Source organism: Pelobates fuscus, chromosome 6 (assembly GCF_036172605.1).
Source record: "Pelobates fuscus isolate aPelFus1 chromosome 6, aPelFus1.pri, whole genome shotgun sequence".
Classification (NCBI taxonomy): Eukaryota; Metazoa; Chordata; class Amphibia; order Anura; family Pelobatidae; genus Pelobates; species Pelobates fuscus.
Window position 1 is genome coordinate 142,988,698 of NC_086322.1, and position 27,558 is coordinate 143,016,255.

The 27,558-nt window shown below is 39.9% G+C and overlaps 1 protein-coding gene across 2 annotated transcripts in view; it reads left to right on the forward strand.

Annotated features, from left to right (window-relative positions):
* Nucleotides 1-27,558, forward strand: part of TBCK (TBC1 domain containing kinase) — a 252,372-nt gene that overhangs the window by 92,727 nt on the left and 132,087 nt on the right. For both annotated transcript variants that reach the window (XM_063458388.1, XM_063458389.1), the window contains exons 19-21: nt 343-426; nt 6,281-6,366; nt 20,523-20,559. In XM_063458388.1, coding sequence (XP_063314458.1) covers nt 343-426; nt 6,281-6,366; nt 20,523-20,559 — 207 coding nt within the window. The remainder of the gene's footprint in view (nt 1-342; nt 427-6,280; nt 6,367-20,522; nt 20,560-27,558) is intronic.

Genomic DNA, 27,558 nt, shown 5'->3' on the forward strand with positions numbered 1-27,558 from the left:
CAGGGATATATTGACATTTTAAAATAATAATAAAACTAAGGACAATTCTCTAAACCGGCAGTGTTGACACTACACTAGTGTCTATTGACCTGTATAAAACCTAAAAAATTCTGATCATGCATTGGGAGATGCATTATAAGTTGTTCATCCAGTTCAGTTTTGACTGTAGCTTATTAACTAATTAGTCTTAGCGAACCACCTAAGTTGAGGCAATTGAGACAACCAGATTGTTATACAGTCTCCATCACAGTTAATAATGCTGTCTCCGGATTCCTTGTATGCATACATGATGATATTTTAATGAATTGTTTTCTTTGCTAATACTTTTTTTCATTCTCCCAGCCCTGGCCTATGCATGCATGTCTGCTTTTATACCCAAGTACCTCTACAATTTCTTTCTGAAAGACAATTCCCACGTTATACAAGGTACTGTGACTTTTTTGTTATAATAGAATATCTATTCAACTGAAGCAATTATTTTATTTATAGCACAATGTTCAATTCAATTTTTTTGCTTTACGTACCCACTCATTAAATGTATGTTTGTGTCAAACTTTACATCTCTGGAATATCCCAAGCACCACCACTACTGCTATGAAAAGCCATTCAATACTGAGGGCTTCATATGGATAATCAGGAGAGTCAATAAACGCAACAACTTTACTGGCTGTGGCAGCTCAGACACATCAGACACATAAGCTGTTTTAACATTCCCCTGTGTCAAATGTTAAGTATTATATGCTAAACAAAACAAAGTTGCATCAAGCTTTGAAAGACACATTTCTTTCAGCATGCTTTTTTTTTTTAAATATTTTTTTGATCCAGCAAAGAAAAGTATTTGTTTTGTTTTATATACGAATTTAAATTTTGATCTAATTATTCATCTTCCTGGTAAGTAATTGCATGTGCAATGCGAATCAAATTATATTTCCATGATTCGTGTGTCCTGTCATTCACTTCTTGTCCATCGCTGGCAAACTGACTGATCGTATTATTTAATAAATTACAGAGATGAGTTCCCATTGAAGCAAGTGTGGCCTTATCTCATGTCATGTGTTGATAAACCCAATTGGAACAAAGGTGGTTTTGGAATATTTGTTTGAAAATAAGTTGATTTGCAAAACAAGTGAAATCATGTTAACATTAATTAGTGAGAATTTGGGATCTGTTTAACCGGTTTAGTCAGCAAGTAGATAAGTTGATTTCATTTTCACCTTTTCCTGCTTGTTAATTGACTAATTGATAAAACACAACAAAATTATGTAAATGAATGAATGACATGTGACAGTTCCTATTTACGGTCATTTCATTTGTTTCATCAGTCATCTTGAAATATGCTGCGGGGGTAGGGGGGGGGCTAATCTCAAAACAGTAAGTAACGGTGATTTTTAATTTTTTTTCTAAATCAGCACTTTCTCTCAAATTGTGCAATCTGGTTTAAATTTCACTGCAATGTGATGTCTGGGTGCCTTTCGTGGTCCTTTATTTATATGAGTTGCTTGCTTTGAAAGTTCTTTATGAAAGGACAAATCTCATCAAATTTGTACATCTTTTTTTTTTTTACATTATTTCTTTTAGAATTTTGCATTTGGCATAGAAAAAAGCCAGAAAGTACATTCTAAATAATTACATGAAAAGGCGAGTTAAGAGAAATGTGATTATCAGGTAGACATTATCCACAGTCCTCAAATATTCTCGTCAGGGCCTTATAAAATCTCACAGTTGTCCAAAAGAAGGAGAGCAAGATAAAATACAAAATCTCAACACTCTGACATAATCTCATAACCCTCATCCGTATTGCTCAGTACTTGGACTATTTTCATGTAGGGAGATATAAGCTACGAGAATATTCATACACACTGTGCCCTTAGGGCCTGTCTAGCTACCCCCCTGATATGAAGCCAATCAGCTCTCTATGCGTCTAATAAGCGAGTGTTGGAGAGAAAAGAAAGTATGGGTAATGTACCACATCTTACTCCTCTCTCCTGGCCACCAGATTCTCCCCCAAGAGAATGGAGGCTTATGAGATCCACCCCTGGTCTGAACATACCTCCCTAAAAATGCCCCTCCACCACTAAGCTCCTCTGTGTTTGGAAATTAACGAGTTCCATAGGTACCTCAGAGTGTTTTGCCTCATTGCCAGAATTACTACCAAGCAATGCTTCATGTGCCTTTATTTTCTGTATCCTGGAAAACCACTGTTGTTTGATAGGAGCTTACAGTCATTCCCAGAGAGCTTGCACTTACAATTTAGCTGTGTTTATCAAATGTCTCTGCCAGTATGACGTTATCCAGCAGCAGTTTGTTTAAATAACAATATTATCTGACTCAACATGGCTGCTCAATAAGATTAAACAAGTGACATACCCCCCGCCCCTCACCCCCCAAAAAAAAATCAATGTAAATCATGTATCAAAGAAAAGTAATTAAGTTTCATTAAATGCAATAAACTTATTTAAACAAATGATAAGTAAAAATACGATGATCGTTGTCTTTTAACATACCGTACTTATAGAACATGGTTAGATTGGAAAATTCGGTGTAATCATATGTGAATCATTTTTTCCATATTGGTTTCACATTTAACATGCCTATAACGCAGATTTGAATATGGCTGCAGAAGTAATGCACACAGACACACACAGAGCATAATTATGTTGTGTCTTGGATTGTGCTTGTGTACATTTCTATAAGCCTCAAGAACCCATCTTGAGGTTTCTATAAAGGGCCAGTCTGGTAGTTCTAATTGCAGTAATTAAGCCTGGGGTTTAAGCAATAACTTTTCACTGTTCATTGGCCTAATGTAAATCCATGTGCAGACTGTTATTACTTCCCTGCCAAAGCGTAGCATGTCCTAAGTGCCCGTTAATAGTCCTCCTCTGACAGAGGTTGCTAAGAACTATCATTTATTTCAGACCCAGGCTGCTAATTGTCTCATAAGTACACAATGCAGAACAATTTCCTTTTTACAGAATAAGCAAGAGGAGAATGCTTTCTTTACAAAGAATGAGACAATAAGAAAAGACTGAGACATATTCCGCTTCTAGAATCTACATGTTCAGGCTTCCAGCCAAACGGTATCAATGTGTAAGGCAAATGGCATATACTCATGGAAATAAGATTAAGTAGAATAAATGAGACTTTTTACCTGGATATTTTATATAATAGAAACGTTAGTTCTGTGAGCGTGCCCCCCTCCTCTTTAATGATTTTAGGATATGTGATACATACAGTTCATTCAGAAAGTTCTATTTTTCAATTTGTTTTAATGTTGCAACCTTATGTTACAATTGTTATGGTTAGTATTTTATTTTACTACAATCTACACTGATAAACCCCATAATGGCAAAGCAAAAATATATATAGATTTTTTTTGTTTGTTTTTACACCATTGCAAACAAAAAATGGAAATATTACATCAACATCAGTATTTAGACCATGAACTCAGTACTGAGTGGAAGCACCTTTGGTAGCAATTACTTCCTCAGGTCTTATTGGATATGATGTGACAAGCTTTGCACATCTGGATTTTGTATAGTTTCAGCCTTTAATCTCTACAGATCCTCTCAAGTTCTGGTAGTTTGCATAGGGAGCGTTAGTGGACAGCTATTTTTAGGTTTCTCCAGAGATGTTCGATTAGGTTCAAGACCTGCACCGGTACGGCCATTCAAGGACTTTCAAAGAGTTGTCCCTAAGCCACTCTTGTGTTGTCTTGGCTGTGTGCTTATAGTTGCGCATTATTCTGTAGGAAAGTGAATCTTTGGCTAGTCTGATGTCCTAAGCACTCTGAAACAGGTTTTATTTAAAGATATCTCTGTATTTTTTCCCCTTTAAATCTGACCGCTCGCTGAAAAACACCCCCAAGCATGATGCTACAATGGTAATGTGCAGATGATGAGCAGTGCCTGTTTTCCTCCAGACATGGCGCTTTGAATTAAGGCTAAGCAGTTCAGTCTTCGTGTCATAAGACCAGGGGATATTGTTTTTCACAGTCTGAGAGTTCTTTAGGTGCTTTTTTTGCAAATCCCACGCCGGTTTTCATGTGTCATTCAGTGAGGAGAGGCTTCCATTTTGTCATTAAGGCCATATTCTTGGAATGTTTCAGTGATGGTTGTCTTTCGCATGTTTCTTTTATCTCCACACATGATATCTGAAGCACACTTAGAGTCACCATCTGGTTCTTTGTCACCTGTTTTACTATAGCTCTACTCCACCGATTGCTTAGTTTGGCTAGACGGCCAGCTCTTTGAAGTGTCCTAACTTCTTCCATTTAAGAGTTACGGAGGTTGCTGTTATCTTTTGAACCAATAATGCAGAATAATTTTTTTTGTATCCTTCCCCAGTTCTGTAACCTGACACAATCCTATCTCTTACCTATGCTGGCTGTTCCTTTTACCTCATGACATGCTTTCACAGCTGTGAGATCTTACATAGACTGGTGTGTGCGTTTCCACATCATGTACAATTGATTACATATTCATTGTACTCCACTAGGAGTGTAGAAAGGCAACAACATAACGCTCTCTGTTTTATCTTAGAATCCCTTTACTAATATCAGTACTGATAATAAGCAGAGGGGAATATTTAAAATATAGATTGAATTAATTATTACAATTCAGTTTTGAATAATACATGTTAGGTTTATAAATAAGTTTATGTTTGAGATTAGGTTTAGAATTAATTGTAGTATTAGGATTATGTTTCGGATTAGGGTCAGCAAGGGAATCCTTTTGCTAAAATCAGCAGGAGGAATACTTCTAACACTGTTACTAGGGTTAGCATTAAGGTAATACTTAGGGTTAGGTATAGGATTAGGTTATTGGTTAGGATTTAGGTGAGGTCTATGAGTAGATATTGGGTAAATTTGGGATTAGGATTTGATTTAGAATTAGTTTGGTTAAGGATTTAGACTAGGATTAGGATTGTTACTAAAGGTATACAAGTGGAGTATCATTGTACTCAGAAGATGTTGCTGGGTATAGTTAAGATAATTTTATTACAGTGGGATACATAAAATAAATAAAAAATAAGCAAAGAAAAATACAATGTGCATGTAAAAATGTAAAAATAAAAATTAATACCACAAACTTTGAAAACAAATGTGAAAAAGGACACCTCAATAAAGCTAAAAATATTACCATGTGGTAGTGCCCATGGTGTCCACTTTTGCAAATGGTATGCATTATGCACCATATACCCATCTTCAATTTGCCATTTAAATCACAACCAAAAAACCTGCAATAGACAGATTATAAATTCAACTCTGTAATTTAAAAAGCAAAACCTTGATAAATGTATATGAAGGGGTCATTCTGTACTCAAGAGAGATATAGTTGAGCACAATTTAGTGATTTTTAGCATATTTGCATCAATATCACGTTTACAAAATATACAGCTAATTCATGTGCATGTAAAAAATTTTAAAGATAAAATACCATAAACTTTGAATGAAATTAATGCAAACATTACTGTATAAGTCTCAAAATATACCATATGACATATCCCGTGATGTCTACTTTAACAAATGGTATGCATTTACCTTTGAACAGTATACCAAATTATGGTTTTGCTAACTTACATTTCTAGACTCCCCTCATTGCGTTTTCCACTTTCAGTGCTATTACCCTTACTCTCCCTGTAACCATCTGAGGATCAGACTCATGTGTCATCTCTTTCTCTCCACACCAACCATTTTTTTTCCTATCCGGGTTCCCTACCATCATGTCACCCTCCCCTTTCTACCCATTGACTAACCAATGATTCCATGATACCCTTCTTTTGATAATCATGCACACTTCTGTCTATATTGTATTGAATTACTAAATGGCTAATGTTAAATGAATTTGATTATTATATTTTTCTACTTTGTGTAGTTTTGTATTATGGAATAAATACATTTTATGTTGAGAATAACATTTTATTCAAACTAATTTGCACATGGTTAGTGTGTGTCTGAGCTGTAAAGTAATCCTGCAGAGTTGTGTATTTAAGACTTGTAAAAATAAAATAGAAGACTCATTCATGCTTGCAACCAGGAACAGAGCTGTATAAAACATTAAATGTTATGCAAATGGTACAGGCCACACAGGGGTATGTTTAAATCGGGATCTGATTATATAGAATTGTGATGATAGATTCCCATTATCAAATGTTCATGAATCCCTAAATGCAGTTTCCACTATATACATAATGCCGGCTTACACTGCCAGAATACGGCAGAAGAACCAAAGTGTTTATTCCTCTTTGATCATAACTGTCTGCAATGTTGCTGTTATTTCAGAGTATCTGACCGTGTTCTCTCAGATGATTGCATTTCATGACCCTGAACTGAGCAACCATCTCAACGAGATTGGCTTTATTCCAGATGTAAGTACCTGCGGCAATTGTAAATCCAGTTTATTGGAGTTAAGAGCACAAGTGGGAGAGGAGTGCTCATAATGTGCAGCTTGGAAAATCTTCTTGACAGTTAAAATATGTAAATTGGGTGGGTGCATATTTGTCTTTTTTTTTTTATTCTTTTTTTTTGTAGTGCATAAGCTTTGAACAGATGCATGTGAAGTACCCCAAAGGCAATCCTGCAGCTGATAATTAACAGTTGAACATAGAGGTACATGGTAGATCTAGCACATTTTTTTTTATATAGGGATAGGATGGGTGCTAAACAATATATGTTTTCGTCGCTTAGGGTGCTTAGGTATTCTCATAGCACAATGCAACAGCGCTTTACTATCTAGTTATGATATTATTATGCTGTGTCAAGAGCTAATATGTGCATATAAGCTAAGTGTAGAATTAAGGATGAGTTTACAACATTTTCAGGTACATGCATATAGACTATGTGCTGCAGGATTGAGACATGTAGTGCTGTATACTTGCTAATGGCAGGTAAGTGCCTATATCCAATTATACATTGCAGCTTTATAGTTTTTACCGAGCTTACTATTTGCGACACTATGCTTAACCCCTTAAGGACCAAACTTCTGGAATAAAAGGGAATCATGACATGTCACACATGTCATGTGTCCTTAAGGGGTTAAAGGACCATGCTTACATAGCTTGAGTTGCGAATGTATTATAAGTCTGCAAAGTTAAGGCAAAGACAAGGCAAAACATAGTGACGCAGGAACACATCGCTAGCTATATTAACAGGCTAGTGCTTTGAAATGATAACGCTATATTCAGGCTGTGTCTAGGTCACTTTAGTGGGATTTCACCCTGGTTAATTGGCCCAGTGGAGAGGGCTGCCATCATGGTGGTACCGAGACCTCACAGACTGGGGGAGTCCCGCCACTACCAGATACCTGCTCTGCTGTTTCTGAGTAGCTGGGAGTGAGTGTCCATCAGAGCAGGCATCAGGGCACAGTCCCACCATGTTGCTTGCTGGGATCTCTTGGGTTTCCGCTGTAGCTTGTTGCGCTTGCCTCTCTTGTTCATCCGGGAGCTGGTGACCGCCATTGTAGAGGGTTTGGTGACGGCTGCTCGGGTATGCTGGTTTCTGTGTCGCCTCAGTGCAAGCTGGTTGGGAATAAGAGGTCGGGTGGTGTGCTGGAGTTTCTCGCTTGGCGGTAGGCTCAGTCCTTCCAGGCAGGAATGTTGATGTTCGGTGTAGTAGCGCCATCCCCTCGGTGCAGCTGCTGTCGCCGCTGGTTTGGATGGCTGCGGGGGTAGGCAAGAGTTGTCCCGCCTCCCTGTATGGCAGGGTCGGAAGGCAGGAGCTGCGATGGTAATTGTGAGCGCGGGGAGAGAGCTGATATTCCCCTTACCTCCCGCGCACATGGTGCCCTCCATCTTGGGCACAGCTGTCGGGCTCTCCGACACAGTCTGCGGCAGCTCGGTCAGGGCCACAGGGTGAGGACCGGGATCACCCCCACCGGTCCAAAGGGGGGGAACAGGGCCGGGTCCGCTCGGGTTCGTGCCTCTGGCTGGGTGCTGTGTTGCAGGATAGTGGGGCTGCGGCCGTCAGCCCCACTCACCGCCGGAGAAGGCCTCTGTTGGGGTAACAAAAATTTCTCCTCCAGGGGACTGAAGCTCGGTGAGCCAGCCTCTCCCTGGATCCAGTATTCCCCTTGCTTTGGGCACCATTGCTGTCGGTCTGCTTTGAAGTTATAAGGCATGGTGGATTAGCGTTTTGTGGCTATGTGTTGCAGGAGCTTCCCTAGCTTGCGACTGTCCAGATCGGCGGTCCGGCCCAGCCCCCCCATATTTGTCTTTTTGATGAAAGCGATAACATATTTTATATTTAATATTCTGGTAAAACTACTGCAGAGCCCAGCTACAGTTGTCTAAATGGAATTTAAAATTGAATGTCAGGGTTACATGTCTTCATGCTGCTGTGAAAATGTAATTAATTTATTGTCATAGGACATAACGGTCTTTAATTATTTGGTTACAGTGTGTATAAACATGTTTTAAATTATTCACTGTGTGTTTTTCTTCTTGCACAGTGCTACAGATTATGTTAACACTTTTTTTATAAACTGCATGTCATGGTTTTTGGGAAACTTAGTTTAGCTGATAAGCTTTTTATAGCAGAAAGTTTTTAAAACAGAACTAGAATTGACAAACACTCTTGCTGTGCTCATAAAGTAATAATTATAACATAAATTCAGCAGATCTTGTTGAAATTGAAATGAGAATTGTGCGTTCCTGAGGCGATTCTGGTTTGATTAGAGCTCCCTGCAGAAGCTGTACAATCTGTAGATTTGAAGCAAATGCAGACATTTCTAATGTAATTTAGCTTAAAACAGGAAGGGGTCCATCAAATGCTTGTGTAGAATTATCTTTTTCAGTATCTTTGTGTACTGCGTCAGTGACTCATGTGTTGATTGTCTGCAGGTTTGTAGCATGAGTTTTTTTTTAATACTCCCCAGTTCTGGATTTAGATTGCACATTACCTTACTCATGGAGGAAGTCATGGATGCACCATCGGCAGCGTACCTCCATCTGGAGAAGGAATCCACCAGATCAATGCTGTATCACAGCACAGTCAAGTTTACCCAGCCTTCATCTCGATTGGAGAGAAGATGTCATTTACATGGATGGCAAAACATAGACATAAGCAGACAGGAATAGGAAGTTGTAGGATTACCTTATTTATTATTGTATTTATTGTTGAATACTGTGTATGCACTTACTATGTGCTTTCTGTACCGCGTCTTTTAAGGTATGCTAAAGTTCTATTTTTATCGGGTGGTTAGAACAGTGGTAACATCACTGCCTTAGAACCTGGAAATCTGATCAAATGCCGGTCAGATCACCTTGTCTGTAACTGTTATTAGGCAAGAACCTAATGATACATTTCCGCCTACCAGAGATTGTAAGCTCTTTTATGCAAGGGATTCCTCACCCCTTTCTCTATTTGTAAAGTGCTGTGGGATATGTTGATGGTGTATAAATTTTACTACCACTAATAGTAATAATTTGCTCAAAATATGATCTATGTGTGGCAATCTCCCTCTAAGATGCAGTGAATCCAAAACCAGCCTGACCCTGCAGTAATTTACATTTTCTGTGTCGTGTTGTGTTTTTTCTTTTCCTCTTTTTCCTTACATAGTTTCCATCGTTCTTTCATGCTGAATGTGTAGCACAGTGATCGGTTTATAATGTATATAATGTATCCTGATGACATGCCCATTTTGAGGATTAGTGCCAAATCATTAAGCAGAAAATATTGTTGGTTTTCACTTTTTAAAGGTAGACATAATTACACATTTTCCTGTCCTTGCACGGACCATTTCCCTGTTGTCAATACAATAATATACAAGATTAGACAAGACCAAGTAATAGGATAATGCAATCAAATGGCACGATATAGGCAATTGTAATGCTGATTGCTTTAAGCTATCCGAATATGCATAATCATGTTCCTTTTCAGGTTATGATTGTAGTATATAAAGGACAGACTTGATGTCCTGGCTAAATACTTCTCACTACAGAACACAAATTTAAATTGGCTCTGTCACCAAAAATAAACTAGATCTTATTTGCTTTATAGCGCTCTGTATCAGAATCTCTTTTTTTTTTTTTTTTTTTTTAACCTGAGCACTCAAGTTTTCTTAAAATACTTAAGGAAAATTAGGAACAGTTTTTCTTTATATATCGCAGTCAAGTTGACAGAATTTGGCACTGGACAGATATATGGACAGCAAAACACTTCTAAAGAATTTAGGGCCTTATTACTATTCTGTATTTTGCATGCTCATTTTTTTTTTACAAAAAAAAACACATTATTATTATTATTGCCATTTACATAGCCCCAACAGATTCCGTAGCACTTTACAATATTCTGAGAGGGGGGATTTTGCTATAATAAGACAATTACCAGAAAACTTACAGGAACAATAGGTTGAAGAGGACCCTACTCAAACAAGCTTACAGTCTATAGGAGGTGGGGTGTAAAATGCAATAGGACAGGGAATAGCAATCAAAATTGGTGGGAGTCAAGCAGAGCTGGAGGAGAGAGTAGAGTGCTGTCCTTCAGGAGAGAGCAAGAGACAGGTATGTGAGGTAGAGGTTAGTTTGGGAGGCCATAAGCTTTCCTAAAAAGATGGGTTCTAAGGCACTTCTTAAACGATTAAATACTAGGGGAGAATCTGATGGCGGCAGCCAGGCTGTTCCATAGGAAGGGAGCCGCCCGCGAGAAGTCCTGCAAGCATGAGTTGGCCGTACGGGCTCGAGAGGCGGACAGGAGAAGGTCACGGGCAGAGCGGAGAGACCGAGAAGGGACATACCTATGGATCTGTGAAGAGATATAGGAGGGGCTAGAATTGGTCAATGCTTTATAGGTATTGGTTAGCATTTTGAATTGACTCCTATAGAATACAGGAAGCCAATGTAAGGACTGACAATGCGGTGAAGTGAGAGAGGACCGACTAGAGAGGAAACATTGTTTTGCACCATGAATGTTGCACCATAAGCCTTCCTCCTTGGTTATGCCCCTCATGCCAGAAATTCTTCCTAATCAGTGTATGTACACAGAACTGTGTGCATATGGATTAATATTGCATATTAATGAGGCCAGAACAAAATCAAATGCATTAAGGTTGCATTGGTGCCAGGCGTTTCTCTTTAAGGGAGATTCTGGTTGAGTTGCTAGTCAAATTTCCCCACAATCCATTAGTAAAAGGAACCCCACAGAAAGGCAAATAGCAGACATCATGTGTAGATGAGAACAAAATGGCTACGCACAGATATTGAGATTGTGCACAAGGAAGAAAAGATAATCGACATTATAAATATACGGTAGGTAAGTGAAAAGGAGTATACAGATGGGATAGGATGAGTAGGCTACTTTAAATCCATGGATAGAAAAAAAAAAGATTTCTTGCGCTTGTGCAATGGCTGCTCAGACTTCCCAAACCAGAGTCTCTTCGTTCTGGCTGTAGATAAATGTGAAAAGGTGATGTAGGGAAGCAGCGCCTTCAGTAATGTCTTCAAATCAAATTGAATTTAGGGTGATATGAAATGATAAAAAGACCATAAAACAAAATCTAGTGCAGTATTTTCATTGCTGGGAATATTAGATGAAACAAAAGAAAAACACTTACACTTTTCTGGAGCTTAAAATCAGCTCCAGATGTATTCGCTTGGACGATATGATCCCCGTCTATGGATATGCGGGTATAGGTCCTAGTCCTCTGTTAGGAGATATCCTCAGGCCTGTCAGCGATGGACAGCATTTACCAGTTGCTGGGGATGTTTTCTTTTAGTGTGTTGTATTTCAGCAGCAAAGGTACACCAGCAGATAAATATAAAAAACAGAAAAGTGTGCTCTCTATATGGATAAGGTACACTCACAAAAAGAGAGCAAAGTGAAGTTTTGCTCAATTATTAAAATCTCATTTGGTATGTGTTTAACCCCTTCTGTGGTGGAATCTCGGTAAAAATAAATTTAGTAGGCCGAGATTACCACGTGGCATGTGTACGTGCATATGCTGACGTATCGGTCGGTTGGTTGCACGTGGCAAGATACGATCAGTAGTGTACGGAGCATGTGCGAGAATACAGGATGTAGTATTCCCCTCCTCCATTGTGCTGGACAAGCCATGCAGTCAAGCAGGAAGTTAATTCTTATTTGTTTTGATTGGTTAAGAGAATGTGCGGGTGGAGCTTAATATGGGAGGAGTTATGTGCCTATATAAGGAGCCTGCACTATTGTCCGGGGCTCAGAACTTGTTGTATTCTGGTGACATTAGTCCCTCTGAGTCCCGATCGGTGAACCGAATAAAGAATCTCTTCCTTCCTGAAGAAACCTGTGTCCATCTCTCTGTGCTTGGCTTCCGTCAGTTTCTCCGGTATCATTTGGTGCATTGGCCGGGAAGCTCATCGTTCAACGGTAGCTGAGAAGCAGAGGCGTGAGACGGTCTATCTTTGCCCACGTTCTCACGGCTGCACCCCTGAACTTCTGCGTGGACCTCCCTTCGTCTCGGCGCCACTGGTCTGTTGTCCAGGAGATCATCGGCCTCTACGTAGTAAGTGCTGGGGTGTCCCCGTCGATGAGTGTGAACTCAGGTTCAGGAACGAGGAGGTAAGACGACCGCTGTTTTAGACGGCGGACCCACTAGGGGTATACCGATTGTGCGGTAGGCCCATAAGGGGTTAATCTGTGTATGGAATCTGCCCCCTCTGTCGGAGGGAAGGAGCGAAGGCGCACCGCTCAATCGAACGCTCTTTAGTAAGACCGTTTGATTTGGTTTGGAGTCAGGCGGGGTTCTGTGTAAATAGCCCTAGCCGGACACCGGTGTCTTGTCTAGACTAGCATTCTAGGGTGTACAATTTGTTCGCTAGGTCGGAGGGACCGGGAGACTAAGCGGCGTCTGTGTAAATTCGGTCCGCTAGCTCTCAACCTATCTTGGCTAAGTGGGAAGGCGTGTACATTTGGAACCCACTAGACTATTGATAGAGTAGAAAGACTAAAAGGGTTCTGTTGTAAATTCCGCCCTCTAGTTCGCTATATGTGGTGCTTGGGCAGTGTGGCTAACCAAAACGGATGTAGATAGTTTTAGGTAGTCCATCAAGGTACTGGCCAATAGATTAGTTGGGATTGTATATGTGATAAAGATTGTTTAGTAACGTGTATATCTTGTTAGATAGCGTGAGCTCTGCCGTCTAGCGAGAGTGTTAATAGTGTGTTGCTGTATTATAGTGCACGGTACCATAACCCTGTATATTTACTGATACTGTATATAAGTACTAATAATTGTCGTCTATTGCATGTCTAACACCATAACCACTAATAATTGTATTGTGACCTTAAATTGTACTTTGACCTATGCTAACCGTACTGTAACCGCTATTTGTAAAAGACGATGTTACTGGGGTATGTTATATTCTGGTGACATTAGTCCCTCTGAGTCCCGATCGGTGAACCGAATAAAGAATCTCTTCCTTCCTGAAGAAACCTGTGTCCATCTCTCTGTGCTTGGCTTCCGTCAGTTTCTCCGGTATCACTTCCTCACCCTAGAGTCCGGCGGGAAGGGGACACTAAGGGTGGGGGGGACCTAGAGACCCTATAGTGCCAGGAAAACTAGTATGTTTTCCTGGTACTATAGTGCTCCTTTAGCTAATAGTGTTTTTACTTTAATCTTATTTTTATAGAGATATGAGATACAGGATGGGACATTAGAAAAGTGGACATAACCTAAAATTATGTTCCTACTTTTTTTTTCCTATTACCTGCATGCGTACCTTTGTTGATCGCATACTGTTTTTGAAGACTTTGCTAAATAATGGTTGACTTAAAAAAAAAAAGGACATTCCAACAGAGTCACTATGAGTATTTCATAAAGATTATATTGTTATGAAATACTCAAAATGTTGTCAGAGACGCTTTAAGTAGTTTATGATTTTTACCAAATAAAATTGTCATCTTTATCATTTTTCTTTTTTACTCATGTTCCATGGTTAAAGGGAGCTCTCCCTGTCAGGTGATTGCAGTTATAGGGTAGTAGGGGTTCATTCAGAGTTTTGAAAAAGGTTGTGCACTGAAACATCACTCTGTATTTCAAGAAAACCATGTAGCTGGAGTTTCTTTAACCATATACTTATTTAATTTCTGCCTTCTTCTATGCACAGGTTAACCACTTATTAAAGAATAATATACTCTGTATGTCATGATATAGTGGGATTTGCCCAACGTTTTATCATAAAGGGGTGAAACTGAAATGGAAAGTTCATATATCCATTTTTAGTCTGATTCAGGAAATGAGACGCATTTCATGGAGTGTGGTGGCAGCTGAGTGTTCTGATTGTGTGTGTGATGTGAAACAGTATTCTTTACTTTAACAGTTTGTTTCTGGTCCTGAGGCAAAGGGCATCATCCCAGTCTTTGAATTCTGTGAATGCACATATGTTACAGCAATTTCACCTGTGGATGCTTGGTGCCTATTGTCGCTACGGGGTAAAACAAAACACTAATATGCAAGAGAGATGCTGTTCGTTACAGACAGGATGGCCTCTGTCTGATCACAGTAACGTATGAGCTGGCTGATAACAGGGCCAAAACCTGATTTTCATGTTTGAGCAGTAATCCTGTATTGGTAAACCCTGATTAATCTTTCATCACCCTAACGCAGCATCTTGCCGTAGGAAGGATTGTGTTCCCTGGCAACCTTACATTTGCTCAGGGTCAGTAAAAACTCTCAGAATACTGAATTCTGTTAAAGCCGCGAGCAGCCTGAATACTGAGCGCTGACCTGCCCCTTCGCTTGAAAGGAAGAGCAGTATGCATTAAATCACAGTTATTCTTTCCTCTTATTTTGCTTGGCAGCATGAATATAGGACTTTTGTTTTCAACCCAAGCTATTTCTTTAGTAAACGATTGCTTGATGGCAAAAACACTGGCGCATTTATTAACCTGTTAGACACCGGAAGATGGAAAGTATTCTTCAGGCTAGAGTTCAGATCTGTAAATTACCTTGCATCTGCAAATCCACTTCTTTGTAGCTGCAGTGTGACCAAAAACAATTATTTAGAAAAATAATTATTTCATTTTTTGCAAATTTAAATATTGTTTTATTTACATATTTTTTAAGGGAAAAGGATATTCATTCGTTTATCAGTTTGATTTAAATAAATTCCATTTTATTAGGTAGCTTTTGTATATTCCTCTAATACCAGATAAATCAGAATGTGCTTGTATCTCAATATTAAAATTATTAAACTGACTGTGATTTGTGAGAATATTGTTAACTAAAATGCACAGATTAATGCTCCATTATTTCTGTGCATACATTTGTATCATACATATACATAATCAATAAAGTAATACTTGTCCCGAGTAAAGCACCACAGAATATAGTTATGAATATGTTCAAGAAAACATAAACATGCATTCTAAATGCTAAAATACAAACACATATACCAAACACTATAGTGTTAGCCTAAATATTTATATTTAGATCTTCCCCCTGAATTAAAAAGGTAGTTTTACTTATCTTTACTCCCTCGCCGCGCTGTTTTCGCCACGACTGCCACACCTTCCCAGCTGAGATCATTAGTCTTGATGGTCTCAGCCAGTCCAATGCTTCCCCGTAGGGATACATTGGGAGGCTAGTGTATGTTCACCGCGCTGTGCCAATCTGCATCTCCTCATACAGATGCATTAAAGGACCACTCTAGGCACCCATACCACTTCAGCTTAATGAAGTGGTCTGGGTGCCAGGTCCAGCTAGGGTTAACTAATTGTTTTATAAACATAGCAGTTTCAGAGAAACTGCTATGTTTATCAATTAGTTAAGCCTTCCCCCTAATTCTCTAGTGGCTGTCTCACTGACAGCCGCTAGAGGCGCTTGCGTGATTCTCACTGTGAAAATCACAGTGAGAGCACGCAAGCGTCCATAGGAAAGCATTATAAATGCTTTCCTATGTGACCGGCTGAATGCGCGCGCAGCTCTTGCCGCGCGTGCGCATTCAGCCGACGGGGAGGAACGGAGGCGGAGAGGAGGAGGAGAGCTCTCCGCCCAGCGCTGGAAAAAGGTAAGTTTTTACCCCTTTCCCCTTTCCAGAGCCGGGCGGGAGGGGGTCCCTGAGGGTGGGGGCACCCTCAGGGCACTCTAGTGCCAGGAAAACGAGTATGCTTTCCTGGCACTAGAGTGGTCCTTTAAGTCAGTACATCGGGGAGCGTTCAGTGTCCATGCAGGGCGTGGAGGTGCCAAATGACGGTCCTGCAATATTTTCAGACTGAAACCAGGAAGTGTTTTTAGTGGCTGTGCAAGTGACTGCCATAGAGGTGGCATTATGGAGCATTGCAAACACTGTCTTTTCTTAGAGAAGATAGCATCCACACTACTCAACCTGCCCGGACAGGCTATATACTCCAGAACCACTACATTAGCTGTGTTTATTCCACCTCTATGTATAGTTGTAGGTTTCAAATCATACCCAGGTCCCGTAGCATTTATTATATTTGTGGAAAGTGCCTGGCTCGCTACGTTATACAATAGATTATATATTAAACAGATTATATATGTCACATTTGCATTCTCTGTGATTATAGGCCCATGCCAGCTTTGATACCTTTCCCTTGTCTTGTCATTAGAAGGGACTCTTTTTTTTTTTTTTTTTTTACATATTCATTATTACAGTGAGACCTGTAATAAGGAAAACTGGAAAGGCTGAGATTAGAACCCAGGGAGGGGATTGCAGTAAGGATCAATCACAGATGAGCCGAGAGAAAACTATTATTAGGGGAGCCCTGAGCAGAAAAGGGAGCTGAGTAATCGTCTGAGCAGAAAAAGATGGGCATTACATAATCCCCCAGGATCTGGCTGTTGTTTGGAGTCACCACAGCGGATAACAGACGTTTATCCCATGTGGATGTGTATTTATTCACGTTGTATCACAGTGGCTGCAGGCTGCATTGCAGGGAACACAAATTATTCTTGCTATACATCTTCCGCTACATGTTTAGTTATTCCAAAATCATGTATTACAATATCAATGGAATGCTGCCTTGAAGTTACATACATGTAATTGATAACTACACAAATAAGTCTGTATTGCTTAATGATGTTTTAATGTCAGCATTCGTTTGTTTTAGTGTCAGAGGCCACACTAACACATTGGAAAGCTGGCACTTTGGTAACCAATGGAATGTGGGGTCTGCTGGGTGCTGCTCCCCGCCTCCACTACTTTCAGCAGAGAGCAAAAACACTCTGTCTGAGCTAAGCACAACAGTGCCGGACTTCGCTCTAGAGAACTCTCTCTGTCAGAAGTAGTGGAGGCAGGGGCAGGCACTAAATATGAAGTCCAATCATTCTCAAACAGTTTGTCTTTTTAAATGGTGGGACGACAGGGCGCTTCTGACACCAAAACCTCACTACATCACACTGTTGTGGTTATGGTGCTTGACATGGTCCATAAAGTCAGTAAATTCTGATTCCTTAAGACGTTTTACTTGATACTTCACAGCTGTACAGTGATTCAAGAAACTGTTATTTAAAATAGTTGTTTGGGGTGACACAGGTGACTTTCTTATTTTTTGCAATTTATCCAAATAGTGCCACCCTGCATTACTTTACATTTTGCAAAAAATCATTCTTAAAACCAAGTCATCAATCAATGACCTAATGTATCTCCAAAACCAGTGGACTCAGTAAGATTGCTAAAATATTTTATTATTTATTTATAAATCGCCAACATGTTTCACAGTGCTGATCAGTGTTATAGGGTTAGAAACATGTTGGCACATAGTGAACATAACGTAAAATGTCCCTGCACGCAATAAATAAAGAATTAAAAAAAAAAAAAAAATTTAAAGATAGATAGTGAGAACTTAATCTAAAGGGTAATGGTGAGATCTACGTTTCTGCCTTGGTACCTTTTTATAGAAGACTTGAGCCTTACTTCCAGGACAGGTTCATCTTAACTGATTACAGCTTTTTAAATAATGAATATATGATAAACTTTATATTGATTGCATTAGGAGCTGTTCATTTAATTTTTTGCTCTCCACTCTGCTATAATGCAGCATTGATGGGTATAAAATAAATGTTCCTTCCAAGCTTACCCCAGTTTCATCACATTAGAACTGAGTGACATCTATGATTAAGTTCTACTATCCTATGAGAGCACAAGATGTGCTTGATAGTTTAATCCTCACAGCAACTACACTGTGTAAGCTAGCCCTCTATGGATTGACATACAATTGTTTTGATTTATAAAAAATGTAAGATACAGTTTATAGTGGGAGGAAATTTAATCTATTCATTGTGCTTACAGAATGTATACAGTGCTTACAATTCAAATGTATACAGTAATAATTTGTGTACTGCAGATACACTTTAAAAATGCCAAAAGTGCTGTTTTTTTGTGAAAAACCCTCAGTCTTACTTTAATAATGTTATAAAAAGCTCTTGCACTATCCAAGCTGTCACCCAGGAGGTACTCTTCTTCACACAGTTAGAGCGCTTTCTCACAGTGTATTTGAGGCTTCTCTATGAGAAGCATTGGTTGCATAGTGCAGTAACTATCACGCATGCACGCTGCCTCCCAATGCCATCTCAATGCTGGATTACAGGTAAGTACTAGCTTCATTTTTAGATTAACATTTGTGCCCAAAACCTAACTGAGCTACTACTTACAAATGGGCAAGACTGTCATGTAAATAGCATTTAGATAACTTCCAAATTCAGCTAATTTAGAAAGATGAAATCTTTTATTTCCCTTTATCCTCACCCCTACATTTCCCCTTTCATAAAATCGTTCTTATCCATTACCTCCTGGTGCTCAGTCCTACATAACAAATTGACAGCAGGCCACATTTTCGAAAACATTCTCCTACAGTGCCTGCGTAAAATTACTTTGCTGTAGCTGAGATCAGACTGTGAAATCTGATTATTATTGTGGATCGTTACCTATCGCTTGTTATGACCGCCAGCACCTTGCTGTCAGTAGCACAATAGATTGGGAAGGAGAACCTCCGAACATGTTTTGATGATACACATTTCTTGCATGTTTTTCATTCCAGCTCATCTCCTTCAGATGCATCCAATTTACACCCTGTTATAGGTCAGTGAGCATGGAAGGAAAGAGGAGAAAAGAGCAGGGTAAAGTGAGTCTCAAGCGCCAGCTGAGCCCTTTACTAAGCGATATTCTCTCCCAAGCTCCTGCACATCATCTCTTTAACCAGGAATAGATTCTTTTGTAGCTATTCCTGGTCCATGAAAGCACATCTTTTCAACATTTTGATATATTTACATGGCTGAGTTGGCTTAATGCTCCTGCGGAGTTCGGCCTGTTGTAGGAATTAGGAAAGGAAGATAAGCTAGCTTTTATTTAACCCGTATCCAGTTTGAGTGCTTGTAACTGAACATTTTTTTTTTTTTTTTATGGATGATTTACCAATTGGGTAATCAAAAGTGCTAATCCAATTTTGTTTTACTTTTTTCAGTCTTTTGCCTCTATCACCCTTAGTGCAATAAGTGTATTTATTATAGTGAACATCAAGGACTGGTGGATAGATCTGTAATCTAAAGATCTCTAATATATATATATATATATATATATATATATATATATATTTGTTATGTTTACAGTACATAGAAAGACAAACAGAAAATAAAACATGTTTATTGCTGTTGATAAAATTATGTTTACATATCAATAAACCTAATTTATCATAATTTTTTTCCCAATAATCTCTGGTTAACCATGATGCAAACCAGGTGCCATTGTTTGTTCCACCAGCACTGCAGAAAATAGCACAGTGTTCTCTTATTACTGATTGGTAATAAAAATACCAATAAAGAGTCTGCATGGTCAACCTGATGTAGTCCAGACATTAAACCAATCCTTAAAGTGGATGCTGAATCCAGAATTGTATCAGTGACCATATGTATGTAAAAATCCAGTGATCACGCAAATTTATGCTACATCAACACAGTCCTGTGGCACTCAAAAGCTTACACATTGTTACCATATCATTCTGTAGTCTGCTACTGTAATTGCATTCTCACATCTAATAGGCATGTTTGCAGAAGAAAGGGTTACCATGTGGACAGGAGTTTCCTTATTCTTCCCTCTAGATGGCATTGTAGGACAAAGAAAGCATATTATACAGATTTTATTTTTATTAGAAGGAAAAGGGGAAAACTGTCTTAAAGGGCACCACTCAACTACAGAATTTCCAGTTTACATTGTGACATTTCAAAATGATAGTGCCCCATTAATTGGAAAGTTTAGGCCAGAGCTGGAAATTTAACTGACCTGGAGATCTAAATGTTTAAATCAACCGTTTTTAGCACACTGTTAATTTTCAGTCTGATTTAAGACCTAATTATTTAGGTAATTCGTTATCTCATTTAAGAGCTATAACTCCCACTGTTACATTAACAAGATGTCACCTATTTCTAATCATATCTATTTTTGATAAGCCAAAAATGATTACTTTCCATAGAAACCTTGGTTAAACATCTTGTACATTTTCAAACTGCAACAAACGGCATAGAAAATACAGTAAATGCATAGCATGTTGGGTACCAAGAGCTAACTGTTATTTCTTTGTTTCTACTTTTCTGTTCCAGCTCTACGCAATCCCGTGGTTTCTTACAATGTTTACACGTAAGTTCTATTATTTTGCTTTACACTGTACATTGCTTTTCTCCTGTGTCTCTTTTGCCAATTACCGGTATTCTCTACGGTTGCATCTTGTTGAATTTCATTTTGTTCTGTGAATGGCAAATAATAAATGTCATTTTGGTTTTAGTTAGGGGCAGTTCCACCGTGCTATGGAAGGGTTAGAAGGTTGTAGACAAATGAAAGTGGATGTGTAATTGAAACAGAGCAGCAGATTATAGTAGAATAGGGATAAACTGGATCTCTGCGGAATGTGGACTTTGGTGTAATAGGAGTTCAGTGAAGGTGGAAGATTAAAGCCTACAGGGCCATTTTCGTGCCTGCTGATGTAGCGGGTTCTTTCAGCAGGCATCTTGTCTTATAACTACCTTTCTCGTACTGTGAGCAGGTTGAGTGAAGAACTCCTGTCAGGTTTGATTAAACAATTAATTTCTCAATGTGAAAATGACTTGCGTCATCCAGGCAGAGACTCGAGAGCCAAATTTGCAAGTAAATCATGCAGCCCCTCACAGTACCCGTGCACAAAGAGGATCTTCTCTCTCCTGTTCATTTCACATTAGCCAAAACTCTGCTTTGGAAAGCAATTTATTATTCTCTGAATGGCATTTCAATTGGTGATGCTGACTGTGAACCTTTAATAGGTTAAACAAAAATCAGGACAAATGCTTCCCAACTGTAAGTGCAAGTCACTAGAGGTTTCTAGACCCGAAGTGATTTAATGGCACCGTGAAATCTCTGCAGTGTACAGTTATTATTATTATTAACATTTTTGGTATTTATATAGAGCCAGCTTATTCCACAGCGCTTTACAATAAGAGGGGAATTTACCAAATAAGACCATAACAAAATGTAACCGGAACAATAGGTAGTTGAGGACCCTGCTCAAACAAGCTCACAATCTGTTTTGTAAGTTAGAATTTCTTAGTCATGCAGTATTTTAGTTCTGGTAAGGGGTTATTTAAAAAGACAGCAGTCACAGAATAATAAAGATTAAAGGCAAATATTATCCTATCACATATATGAACTTTACATATGCCTTCTATATTTAATATTGATGACATATACACGTCAGCAGAAGCATTTGTACACAAATAGTAATGCCTAGTATCCGGGATTACACAAAGCATTGTGAGATTGCACCTTTCTTGGCTATTTTTAACCTCTAGTTTTTACCTCTATGCCAGTGGTTCTTACTAGTTTTGGCATGGACCCAAATATTGTACATATCATAAGCACTGCCACCCTTTCTTGAATTGTAAAATTAGCTCCCATATGTCCAGCCAAATTAATATGTATTACTATTAAAATGCTATTATAATAAAGTGAAATAATATTATTATTAGTATGCTTTCTAGAGCCACTAGGAAGGCAGTGTCACTATAATACAATACTTATTGCAGGGCTGGTTTTACATGCAAGGTGCCTCGCAGAATTCTAAGGACCCCCCTCCCCCCCCCCCCCAAACACACACACACACACACACACACACAAACACAAGCAGATCAAATACGTTTAATGGATTTATTACATTGACATTCCAGGCATAAAAAACATATATTAGTATTTGAAAACTGCATATGTATATATGTATGCATGTGTATTTATCTGCTTGTAATGTATAGTGTGTGAATCTGTGATCACAGTGAATGTATGCAGCTGTGTAGATGCGCACAGGGCTAAAGATAAGTTACTAGGGTAAAGGGAATTTAAGGTTTGAAAGGGATTAACGTCACTGTTAGTGTAGATTTGGCGAGCTTGAGAGTACCATTGTACTATAAGAGTTTTAGGGATAGAGTGGGGTTAATTGTCATATTTGGGTATAGGGGGTGTTTAGAATTTTTGAGTTTAGAGTGCAAATTGTGTTAAATGTAGTATTGGGGTACATGGGGAGTTAAAACTAGTGTTAAAGGTAAAGGGTTTTTTCTTCAAATTTGGGTGACATTTGGGTCTAAGGAAAGTGTTTGTTTTCTTTTTTTTTTGGGGGGGGGGGGGTAGGGGGGATTCAATTAAGGTTAGGGAAAAGGGTTGCTTAGTGCATGTTGAGTATGAAGAATTATTTTCAAAGTACTTGCCCTGTAGTCCAGTCACCCTTCTAAGATAGATTGTTGATCTGAAGTAGCAGTTTTACAGTGTGCATCACTCAATGCCTTCCCTGCTGCTCTTGCAATACACGTCCTGTGATAGTGGGAAAATGAGAAGTGGTCTCTTCCACTTTCTGTCCAGCCTCACACACAGACGCTGGAAGACCTGGAACAAGAAAAGTGTTACGCCCTCTATTAATGTTCCTGTAGTTCTGCTATAACGCATAGGAGGCTGACTAGACTGAAGAGGACACTGATCTATGCTCCTGGTACTTAGAAGACAGGCGCTGTAGACAGGTGTGTACTCTGCCCAATGGGAAATCCAGCCCTGATTGCCTGGAGCTTTGGAAATGTGTGATATGCCTACTCCAATCGGTGTGGATCCATGAAATAGCTATCAACCCAATTTTGGGTTCCGACCTAGGGGTTATGAAACACTGCTCTACGCATAATATGACAGTAAAATATGACAGGTGGGGCGGGGCCGGACCGCCTGGCTGGACGGTCGCAGGCAAAAGGAGCTCCTGCTACAAAACTCCAAAAACGATTAAAAAGCGATTTCTTCCACCAACAAAACCGACCGACAGCAACACTGCCCAAAGCAGAAGGCCGGCTGAAACCAGGGTGAGGCTGGCTTATCAAACTGCAGTCCCCTGGCAGAGAAAACTTTGTGGTCCCATTTGGGGCCTTCTCCGGCGGTGAGTGGGGCGGACGGCCGCCGCCCCACTATCCTGCGATACAGCGCCTAGCCTGGGACATGAACCTGGGCGGACCCGGCCCCGTTTCCCCCCCCATGGACCGGGGGGGTGATCCCGGTCCCCACCCGGAGATCTGACCACTGGAGCTCAAAGGTGCCGCAACCAAACTCGAGGGCCCGACTGCATCACCTAAGATGGCGGCTGCCGCGTGCGCCGGAGTCCTCAGAGGGGCCTACCTTTCGGCGGAGTTCGAAACACTCAGCGAGACTGCTAAGCAGGGGCGCATGGGATCAGAGGAGCTGGTGGCTCTACCTCACCGCTGCCCAACAGGCAATCTCAAAACTGCACACGCCACGAAACAAGCGAGCAGCAGCGGAGGCCTAAACGGAAGCCTGCCTCGAGTCATACACGCCGCCGCTTACCGCACGACCTACAGCAAGGACCTCCAACCCTGCAACAGCCCGGGAAGACGGCGGAGAATCGAACTGCCCTTCGACCGGCACAAACACTGCAGCCGAAACAAAGAGCCAGAAAGCAGCCATACCCCGGCTTGAAGACCCACCTCAACAACTCCCATCACGCCCAGAGATCCACCGCTTCGAACCCCCGCCGCAAGACTCTAACAACTGGCCATAGTGTGACCTGCTGGCGACGAGAAATGGATGACCACAGGACTCTGGGCACAAGGCTAAGCCCGCTAATAAGCACACATATTCTGCAGCCGGTGGACTTTCTCTGGGTGGTAATACCCTCATGTATCCTGTGATTATGGTCTCCTGCAAGGCTAAGTCCCAATGCATATTTGTATAATCTGTTATTAGTTAGAATAGGTAACTGTCAAGATTAAGTTTAGCGCAACATGTAATCACACACACTATGCCTAGTCAGACTAGAAATGTGTTGCTAAAAAGTTTAACGTGTAATCAATCAGACAGCTCTGGTCATACAATGTTAATATCTGCCACGTTGATCCACATTTCAGCGTGGCCATATGCTCGCCTGGTTTAATTTGATTCACATAAGATTGTACATGATATGATTCATCTTGTGACGACCCATAGATAACGCATCCCTGCCTGCATTATTTAAGATTGTATAAGCGGTCCCAAGTGGTAAACCCCCTGTAGGCAACACGATTTTCTTTAAATGCAACTGAGCCAGGTCCTGCTATCAGCAGCACACTGAAAATCAATGGGGGCATAGACCCACAAATCTACTTGAAGCAACAGGTAATACAGGGAAAGGGGAGTTTAACTCAGGGCCATAGGGCACTGACCTAACTTAAAGAAATCCTTCCTGCAACGACTAAACGACCTTGCTATCATAGTGAATTGTACTTGTATGCAGCCTAGCAAGCCTACCCCAATCTCACTATTGTCACTTTTAAAAATGTTTTCCAAGCCTGATTACCTAACCATGCCAAGCATACTCAATGTAATTTAACTGAAGGTTCCTACGGAGCAGTTGTTCATTTATAAATATAAAAATTGTGCATGTATTATTGATAACCCCACTGTTATGTATTCTTTGACAATGCAAGAGGATTGCCGTCGGGGTACCTCGCGCAAGTATGTTACCTTGTTATGCACTACTAAAATAAAGAATTAAAATAAAAATAAAAATATGACAGGTTATGTATTTTTTAATCTATAGATTTACTAGAATTCTGCTCTATATGGATGAAGACTACTGACCTTTACTGCCTCCCCCCCCCCCTTTAAATAAAAAAAAAAAAAGATACAAACCTTCCTGAAATCTGAAAGTGTTCCCCGCCCACTTATCTATCACGCTGCATCATCCATTTTTGGCCCAAAGTTCAGTTAGATTATTTTCATAGAGAAGTTTTGATGGACCTCTGGCATCACCTACCGCAGTGTCTTCTTGCACGCCACAGGTGTCAAAGCGTTGCCACAGGTGTCAAAGCGTTGCCACAGGTGTCAAAGCGTTGCCACAGGTGTCAAAGCGTTGCCACAGGTGTCAAAGCGTGCCACAGGTTGCCATGGCAACGCAAGCTGGGCTCAATAATCTATTTTTTTTTAACTGCTCATCCACCTATAGCCCCTATCCTGCACCGCGAACACACACAATACATCCACTACACGAACACAGACACTGCATTCACTACACAAACACACACTATAGCTACTACACACACTGCATCCACTACACAAACACACACTGCATCCACTACGCACACTGCTTGACATCCACTATGCACACTGTATCTACTATACACACACACTCTGCATCCACCATATACACACACTCTCTCTCTGCATCCACTTTACTTATACTTGAGGAAGATCTCAGGGTTGGCTCTGTGGGTGGACTCAGTGTCGATTCTTGGGGGACCTAAGCCTAAAACTGTGTAAAAAGCCCTAACATTTCTGATGGCAGCCCAGTCTGGCTCATGCATGGGATGCACTGCACTCAAAGTGTAATCTGCAATTAATTCTAGACAATGGGAGGTATTCATTCTAGACAGTGGGAGGTATGACTGGAGGCAGTGCCAAAAAAGGGGAGGAAGTAATAGTTCTATTTTAAAAGGCATTAAGGGCTGGACAGAGGAAGTTATCAAGGGGGGGTGGAGGGAACAAGCAGAATATTGGACTGTGTGCACATGAGCCGCATGCATGGAGTCCTACAGGCTACATATTGCAGGCACACTCACAGCACAGCCTGAAGAAGCTGATTTATTTTGTCATTCAAGCGCAATACATTTTGACTTTAGATATATTTTCTGTACAGAACTCACATTAGGCAGATTGGTTGCAGTGGAAGAGTCCCCAAGCTGCTTAAGTGACGTGTACCTGAGATGTGATTATAACGCGGCACACAACAGTTTTCTTTGTATAAGCATTGTTTCAAGCTGTTACTCTGCACATACAGATTGGTTGCACCATGACCACTTCTGAAAATCAGAAGTTGTCATGGTGGTTGCGGTAACCCTTAATAAGGTTTGTATATACTCTTACTTGAATACTGCGACATTTGAGAAACCGCAAACTATGTAACTTTCAGGTTTTTTTATTTATTTTCTGTTCATTAGCATGCACAATTTGCAGAGCAGCGCAAGCCTTTTCTGTACAGACTGGTTAGCAGGCTTATCTCTTAGCCTCTCATTTAATTATTGAAGCAGTGGGGACTGCACAAAAAGACGATCTACATGAAAAGGACATTTTCATCTGACTGCTAATCTCCCAACGCTGATCGGGATTTTTAAACGTGCAAATGGTTTGGGAAAGCAGTTTTCACTTCAAGGAATTCCAGCCATTAATAATTGAATACAAACATAATAATTACAGCTTCATCCTTAGCCGCTGATAGTCAGGAGGTTAGTGAAATAAAGTGTTTTTGCTAAAGGGGAAGTTTTACTGAACTCTGACATTGGCCTTTAACCTCTTTATTTATCTGTACATGTGCAAGTGGAGAATCGGCTATATTCATATTAGAAGATAAAAGGCACTTTCCCTTTTGAGTGTTTCGGGAAGCAACAGATCATGTTGCAGCAGACACTGGTGTATTGTCCTTGAAATTGGACAAGACGTGTTAGATGAAGAATAAAATATATTGGTATAGGGTTATACTATTGAGCATTAAATTTGCTATTAATATATTTGTTTTGCCTGTGAATATAGGATAGGGAAGTCCCTCGGAATCTGACCCTGAAATAGAAACCGATCCATTATATGTGTTTTTGGTAAACTTTATAGTCATGTTTATATGTACTGAGGCTTTTCTTTCACCCATTACTGTTAAAGTTTTACATTTACGCTGATGCACAGATAATTATAAAAATATGTAATATTTGGTGGAATGTTTACTCAGTTGGTAACCAGTTGCAATATCTCTGGTTGCTGTACAAACCCCATCATTTCATCCTTTGTAAGCCAATACAATTAGACTTATTGAGCTGCTTAGAACCCATGACTTATGTAAAAACTGGAGAAATATAAATGTGTCTTCCCTGGGAGATTATTTGAGAGACATTTTTCACAGTAAAAGCAGACGATCTTATATTCTTTGTATATCTTAAATTAGATCTGTTGGCATATTTTTTGGGAACATTTTGTAAGTTGTGTTTAATGTAAATCCCAAAGCTTTTTAATTTACTTTATTAGACCTCAAACCTTGCTAACATTTGCAAGCTTTTTGTTGAATTCCACCTCCCGCCGATCAGCTGCCCTGTTTTAGAACCTGGCAGG